The sequence below is a fragment of the Microtus ochrogaster genome, chromosome 2 (assembly GCF_000317375.1).
Source record: "Microtus ochrogaster isolate Prairie Vole_2 chromosome 2, MicOch1.0, whole genome shotgun sequence".
NCBI classification, from domain to species: Eukaryota; Metazoa; Chordata; class Mammalia; order Rodentia; family Cricetidae; genus Microtus; species Microtus ochrogaster.
Window position 1 is genome coordinate 47,803,132 of NC_022010.1, and position 8,192 is coordinate 47,811,323.

General features: G+C 43.4%; 1 protein-coding gene across 4 annotated transcripts in view; it reads left to right on the plus strand.

The window, feature by feature from the left end:
* The first annotated feature begins 3,009 nt into the window (after positions 1–3,009).
* Tfg (TRK-fused gene) overlaps positions 3,010–8,192 on the plus strand; it is a 27,654-nt gene continuing 22,471 nt past the window's right edge. Inside the window, exons 1-2 of one of the 4 annotated variants that reach the window (XM_026786441.1) lie at positions 3,010–3,293; positions 7,699–7,930. In XM_026786441.1, the coding sequence (XP_026642242.1) occupies positions 7,747–7,930 (184 nt within the window). In that variant the 5' untranslated portion in view covers positions 3,010–3,293; positions 7,699–7,746. The remainder of the gene's footprint in view (positions 3,294–7,698; positions 7,931–8,192) is intronic. The other 3 variants (XM_026786439.1, XM_026786432.1, XM_005344955.3) reach the window with 3 other exon arrangements.

The following is an 8,192-nucleotide window of genomic DNA, read 5'->3' on the forward strand; positions in this document are numbered from 1 at the left end:
GCAGAGTTCAGAGATCTCCAGAAGAAGAAAACTTGAATCCCTTCTGAGGGCAGCTTCCCTCAGAACCCAAGGGCCCATCACGAGGCCTTGCCTCTTCAGCGTCCTGATGCCCACCTCCTCACACACTGCCGCACTGCCAGGTAAACTTGCAGTGAACATCGGAGACCCCTGCCACCTGCAAACATAGCAGGCCCACAGCAACTGTGCTTATCCGTCTTCTTTCCTATGCAAATACGTCTTTCCTATCAGCTTCATCAATTGAAGCTCTCATCTACTCAAGAATTTTTGGGCTTGTTCCTTCATGTAAGATGAACACATTTCATCTGGTTTTGACTATTATGAATCAAACTTTTACATCATTTTTGTACAAGTCTTTGAACTAACATTTTATTTTGTTTTAAAATATTGCATGGTGTTGTCGGGTCACAGAGTAATTGAAACTTTATTTTTAAACTTTATTTAAAAAGTTTATTAAAACAAACAACAACAGCTGAGCTATTTTCTAAGATGGTTGACTTATTTTACCAAGCCAACAGCAATGTAGAAATTTAGCATGAACTTTTAAGGTTCTGATTTTTTAATTATTCCAGAAAGTGGAAATAGTTATCATTCGTTTTTAGCCTATTGATCACGTTTCTGAATATCAGCTCTTAGGTGGAGATGTTGTGTGTGTGTGTGTGTGTGTGTGTGTGTGTGTGTGTGTGTGTGCGTGTGTGTGTGTGTTACAGCAGGTGGCATGATGCAATGCTGCTATCTCTTACAAGATACTCCCAGAGACCTATGGTACAGCTCCTATCTGCATTGCTCCTCCAGTGGCACTTTGCTACGTGTGGAGGCAGGATCTAGACAATTTGCTGGACTTTGATATGAGTTACCATGAAGCTGTAATATCACAACTGAGACTTTCTGGACCCTGGTGATAATAAACGAAGATGCCTCCCGCCAAGCATTCACTAGGCAGCAACAAAGAAGGAAACTGTTCTTCCAGACTAAGAGTCTGGACCTCAGTTACAAGTCATGTGATTTGAGATAAGAGCACAAGATGCTGTAAAGGAATAAGAGAAGCCAGACCTGAATTTCCTACCATCACTAAAATTTGAGACCATAAAGGTAGGCTGAAATTATTCTTAATAAAATGTTATCCCCAGTTAAGTAATCAATGAGTAAGTATACTGTCCTTAAAACACATAAATAACAGTGCTAAAGGCAGAGCTAAGTCCTCTCTGAGTCAGCTGTTAAATTCACAGCCTGCTTCTCTCCAGTTTATTCTGGTAATGAGATCTCGGTTTAGAATTCGTTTAGATTTTTTTTAAAAAGGTATACTCAAATTATATAGATATAATCATGGTATGTTTTTAACCTAGATGTATAGGGAACTGTGGCCCGTCTAAGACCACTTTGAAGTTCCACAGATGTGGCATCATAGAAAGGATAAGAAGGAAAGGTAGCAAAGGAACAAATCACGTAGGGGAAAAGCGTGAATGAAACCAGAGTGTGAATCTAAGTTTTCTTTCTGGACACACTTAATTCTTTTAGCAACAAATCCCCACACCCTGTGAAAAAGCATCTGCTGGAAGTAGCTTGAAAGAGATAGCAGGGTTAGATTACTCCACTCCACTTTGCTTTGTTTCTTCTTGTTTAAAGAGAATATTGGATGGAAGTGGGCATCCACTGGTTGCCATGTGCTGAAATCCCAAGCACCCACTATGCAAGCAGATGTGTTCAGCGTGAAACACTTTTATTCAAACACTTTAGACACAATGCACTGCTCTTAATAAAGAATAGTGGAAGCCTTCTTGAATTCTAATTGCTCAGACAGGAGCCAGGGGCCAATCTTGTAAACAGTCTTTTCTAAAACCTGAAATCTTTTGCGACTATGGTAACTCTTTTTGGCATGGCTAGACAACTTTTTGAGACTTTCTTTGTACACTCAAAATGTTTTTGAGGTTTAACTATATATGTGTGTTTCTTTTCAATGTCCTATAGCTTTTCTCTTGAAAAGAAAACATTAGTGGGTATGCATGGTCTCATGTGCCAGGGCTCTCTGCGACACTCCTTTTGTCCTAGGGTCTGACTTAAATTTAGGAAGAGTGGTAGAAGGAATTTTACCTCTATGCATATAAATATGGCTTTATAACGCTAAGCCATCAGAAAGACAGAATGCTATTACCGGCAGCAGCACACTTCTCTGAATCTGTATTATTCGGTTTTAAATGGGAAACATTGAGTAACAGTTTCTAGAGAAAATAGGGAAATATTTTATCCCTTCAGCAGCGCCCTGCTTCCCCATCCCTGAAGGCAACTGCTGAAACAGCATTATATGCAACTGTGAAAAACAACATTTATAGTGGCAAAACACTCTGAAGGAAACTACAAACTTCAGGGATCAGTCTGAGGTTGATCCACCCAAAGCAAACGCCCTAGGTAAAAATGAACCTAAGCGATTGTAGGGTATGCTCAAACCTTTATCATCCTCCCTAAACCTTCCTGAACCCTTGGTGTTAATTCCACTTTTCGTCCTTTCCCTCCGTAGGGGTGTCCTCTGCACGCCGTGGCCTTCCTAAACGTTCGGGTACCTCCTAGCTCGCGAACTGACTCATCAGAATTCCTCGCACTCTCTGGGCCAAGCGTAGGCGCCCGACCGTGAATGAATGAATGGATTTGTAGAAAGAAGGCGGGAAAGGGGTTCGCTCTCTCGGGCTGCGACTGACTCGCTGACTACGACAGCCACAAAACAACAAAAAGACCCAAAGCGTCCCTGGACCGCCGCCCACTGCCAACCAGGCTCCCTCGGAACCAGCGCGGCGCTGCGGCCACGCCCCGCCCACCGGAGAGAGTTAGGAAGTACGGGCTGGCTGGAAAACCGGAAGCGCTGGTGAGCCCCCGCGCATGCGTGCCCGCCCCTGCTCGCACTTCCTACACCCGGTCATCCAGTGAGGACGCGGGGCCGCGCACCCGACACAGCCGGGTCCTCGCCCGCCGGGCGCCTCACCCCGCCGCGCATGCGTTCTGGGCTGGCCCGGCCGCTTCGAGGCGGGGCCACGGCACAGGGTTTTTGGTTTTTTTTTTCCTCTGCTCCCGCCCCTGCTCTTCCCACCTGCCACGTACGGGAGCGCGGCCCTCGCTAGGCTTGTTGGGTGTGTGCGATTGGCCAGGCCCGAGCAGCTCTCAGCTCGGCGAGGCTCGGCGGAGGGCGGCCGGGCGAGCGGGGTCCGAAGCTTCCCTGCTACAGTGCGGAGTCGCGGCGGCCACGCAGCGGCCGGGTCGGCGGAGACAGCGGCCTCGGCAAGCGGGTACGGCCGCTCCCCGAGGAGGCCGGGGGACCCGGGAGGGCTGGTGGGCTTCTGGAAACTCCCGGCGCCCGGAGGGTGGGGCCGGGGACCGTGAGAAGAGGATGGGAGTGAGGCTGGGGGAGGCCGACGAGCGGCCATGCACGGGGGAGGGGCGGCCGCGAGGGGGAGGGGAGGGCACCCGGCCTGGCCTGGCGGGCGTTTGGGCCCCTTGATAACCCGTTCCTGGTCTCTCGGGGCCGCAGAGGGTCGAATTACCCGATTAGAGGAAAGAGGGTTGAGGAGGCCTGGGGCGTTTGGTCCCTCCCCCTCCAGAGCGGTGGAGAGTTGAGTGAGTCGTTTAAGGCAGAGAAAAGGGGTTCGAGGAGGGCCCGGTTGGTACCTAATCCCTAGAGTGGTTTGGATGGCGGGGCGTGGACCCCGAGGGAATGCGTAGACCGCTGTCACAAAAAGGAACCCCCGTCGGTCCTACACTGTCATGCTTAGTGTCCCCTTGAGGCCTTCCCCAGTTTTACGGATGACAGTTCCTAACTTTGGTAAGTTTTGTTGCTGGGCAGAAATCATAGATGCCTGATCTCACAGATGATACAGATTTAGCCATTTCTCTTCTTTTTCACGTGAAGAAAGTACAACGTGGAGAACTTGAGCTCGCATAGCTACCGGTGAAAATGGTTACCATTCTTGCCACAGGCGTGTCAGAAAGATTTTGAGGCCTCTAGGCAGTTTTAGAATAATCAAGACTGTTTGTTTTTCCTTAAAGAAAACTGCTTTCCTTTGAGGGTGTGTTCCATAGAAGCTACTGAATTTTATGAAGACATTACCCTGGGAATAAGCAAAAGGAACCTGGGGCTTGACTGTTGTTCTTTACTTCCTAGTGTAGGGGGCAGGCTTTATGTCCTTGGGCACATCAGTTTATCCCAGTAATCAGAAAATTTACTGGCTGGAGGGGCACGTTAGTGTTTGAGTCACTTCTGGACTTCAGAAGTAGTAAGATGACAACAAAATAGATTTTTAAAAAAAAAATGTCATCGGGATCTCGCCAGCAGTTCTAGGAACGAATTCATGTTCATTTCTACCTTATTAGTGAAAAGCAGTGCCGCAGTTGACACTGTGGATGTGTGGAGGAGGTTTTCTCTTGGGACAGGAAATAACGGTGATGTTTGTGTATTTACCTGAGATCACTACACCAGTGGGGGGACAGCTTTCTCAAAGACTACAGGGAGTTTACAGTCGGTAGGGAATACTAGAAGTGAGTCGGGGCCATCATGGCAGATGCTAAGGATATTCAGTGTTAGATTTTAGGTTCCTGGGATCTGTGCTTCCAGCCCCATCAGAAGGCATATTACCGAGTGTATTTGTGCTAGGACTTATGAGGTGGCCCCTTTGGCCTAAAGAAGGTGGCCAAAACACCTGGAACTGACTGACGTTCCAGCTTTCTTCTCCAAGTGTCTTTGCTCATTGGCCCTTCTGTGCAGGAAACAGATCCTTAAGTAGCATTTTTATGTCAGGTACTATTTTAGGTGCTTCTGAGAGTATATAATAGTGTTTACTAAAACTAAGCTCGGTCCTTTATAGAAAGTGCTGGTTTATATGGCCTGTAGATAGAAGGCAGTAAATGCAGATTTATTGAAAGATCTTTCCTTTCAGGCTGTCAGTGAAAGCATGGTGTACTTACTGTCTTGTTAAAGTTAACTTACCTGGGTTGTAGTAGATGTTCTGTAAATATTTCTTAAAGGTCGAGAACCAGTTTGGCCAACAAGTGAAGAGTTAATTCTATAGAAGTTTCAGGTCATTACAGTCCTTATGAGAACTCCACTGTGAGACTAAAAAACTGTGTGTGCTCTTTGTATTAAGATAAGCATGGCATCCAGATTGTGGTGCCCAGTTCATGCTGTTCTACCTTGACCTTGTAATGTTGTGTTTAGGTTGCTGCCCCACTTCATTAAAGAGTTACTAGTAAAAATGTAATCTCCCCACAGGATGGTGAAGGGGTTTTTTCACTTATGGGATGGTTAGGTGAAAAAAACTGCAGTATTTATGTGAGGAATATTGGGAGATTTATATTTAATCGTCATGACATAAGCTAGGATTGATTTAAAACTTCCCAAGTTGAATAGTTTGGTGATTTGGTGAGTGAGGGCTTTTCCACATTAAAGGGGCAGGGCAAAAATAATTGTAAGAGAAGTGTGATGTTGGAGATTCAGTAAGTTGTAGAGAAGGAAACAGAAAGCTGCCAGTAGTGAAAGTTCAAGATTGAAATCAAAATGGCCAGCAGGAGGTTTAGAACAGCTTAAATGGTTCTCAGTGGTCATTGACTTGGAACAGATGAAAGAGCTGATGGGAAGAACTTTCTGTGTGGATAGATAAGCATGCTCAGGGTGAGAAAGAGATATTAACCCATTATATGATCCTAAATATGTACTTTTACAGTAGTGATTTGAATTATTAAAGGTCTTAGTGTTTAGAATTTAAGTTTATAAAAACAGAAGACATACTGAGTACCTGAAGTTAGGTAGTAAGAGGAAAATAAAACCCAAGAAAGGAGAATTCTTAATACTAGCAAACTAGTATTTAGTAGCTAATTCTGTCACTTAACGTTTTTTCAATTATGTGGTACCAGGTATTTATTGAACCCAAAGCCCTATGTGTACTAGGCAAGCACTATTGCCAGTGATCTATATCCCTTTTTCTTTCTTTTGAGACAATCACCAGTAGCTTGGACTGATCTTGAACTTGCTTTGTAGTTGAGGCGGCCTTGAGATCCTGATCTTGCCCGCCCTGCACTTAGTTCTCTTTCTTCTTTTTAAAATAAAGAATGCATGGCTGGGGAGACGTCTCAGCTGTTAGGAGCATGTACGACTCTTGCAGAGGACCTGAGTTCAGTTTCCAGTACCCATACCAGGGGGCTCAAAACCACCTATGGTTCCAGGTCCTGGCAATCCCCAACATTCTGACTTTCTGGAGCATCAGCACACAATTAAAAACAAAACAAATCTTAAAAAAAAAAATAAAGGAAGGCCTGCAGTCTAATGACACACACCCACTCTGATTGGTGGGAATGTGGGTTGGCAGGTTAATGGAGTTGTGTAGCTTGATCGTGGATAGTTTTGTTAGAAAGCTCAGGAGAATATTACTCATTTGTCCTTTCTCATTGAGTTTCCAAAATAGGAAATTAGAAAAAGTACTCTTGAGATCATATTTAGAAAAAATAGGAGATTGTAATTCCATGTTCATACATGCTTCCTCTCCCAGGTTAGAGTTACAAGTTGACAATCTTGTAGTCATTGTCTGTCTGAATAACTATTGTGTACAAGGCCTCTTTTAGACTCTAGGAAGGTAGCAGACAAAATAGTAACTTTTATATAATAAAAAATAATGTTTCATAGTGTTTAGTGTAGTGAGGAAAATAAAACAGGTGAGAAGATAGTGATGAGAAGGCTTTTTTTTTTTTTTTTAGATTGTTAGGTGAAAACTCCCAACAGGTGACATGGAACTAGCAATCTGGTTCAGTGAGGGGTGTGAAAGAGTTCAGGGCAAGGGCACAGTAAGCACAAAGCCTTGAGTTGGGAGAGGAGTCTTAAACACTAGTGTAGCAGATGTAAGTAAGAGAAAGAAGTCGGAAATGTGTCTAAATACTAGGCCAGAGGCTGGGGACACCAAGCTTTCCTTTTTCTGTGGGAATTCATTGGAAGGTTCCAAGTAGAATGGCATTAGATTTTTTTACAGAACAAATTTATTTGTTGAAAATACAGTGAACGTGGATGGAGGTAAGTAAGCAGACTGTTGGAGGCATTCTAAAATAAGTTAGACAGATATTGAATTGGATTATGTTGATGATAGTGAAGATACTGAATTGGTTGGATTCCCAAAACATTTTAAAGGTGGTGCTAGTAGCAACTTACTTTAGATGTAAGGTTGAGATAAAGGAAGCCGCAAGGCCTTTTTTTGTTGTGTTACTAGAAGAAAGGAGTTGGCACTAACAGATGTGAAAGGTTAAGAAAGGCAGCTTGGGGTAGAAAATTAGGAATTTATTTTTAGATAGGTGGTATTGGTATTGTTTGTTAAGTAGTTGAGTATATGAGTAAAATAATACTATACATAGTAATAGAAATTACATTAGTAATAAAATACTTCGAGACTGTTTAGAACATATTAACAACAAGATTAGCACACATACACACCTTCCTCCTGCAAAACAGGGTTTCTCTGTGTGATAGCTCTGGCTGTCTAGGAACTAGCTTTGTAGACCAGGGTGGCCTCCAACTCTCAGATACCTTCCTGCCTCTGCCTCTGCTTCCCACTAGTGCCACTACTGCCCGGCTGTTATGCACGTACTTAAGGGGTAACATTTTAATGCTTTGTACTTTTCACTTGTTTCATTGTTTAATCATCAAAACTATTTCTTCAGTTTTTTTTCCCTAGAATTGTGTGTATAGAGAGCATCCTGGAGTCCACCATGAACGGACAGTTGGACCTAAGTGGGAAGCTAATTATCAAAGCTCAACTTGGAGAAGATATCCGCCGAATTCCCATTCATAATGAAGATATTACTTATGATGAGTTAGTGCTAATGATGCAGCGAGTATTCAGAGGAAAACTTCTGAGTAATGATGAAGTTACAATAAAGTATAAGGATGAAGGTAAGAACATATTTAAGGCTAGATTTAGGTCTAAGTATCATAGTTCTATTAAGTTCTTTTACCCATTTTTTTCAGTGGACTATTCACCATGAGTGACCACTTTTATTTACTGTTTTGCAAAGTTTATACAATTCTTTGTTCATTAAAAATGTAATTTATTATTGGAAGGGAATGTCTGACATATTCACATGACATTTTTACAAATATTTTCTTTGACTTCCTGTTCAGATTTCCACATGTATATTCAAAATTGAAAGGATTC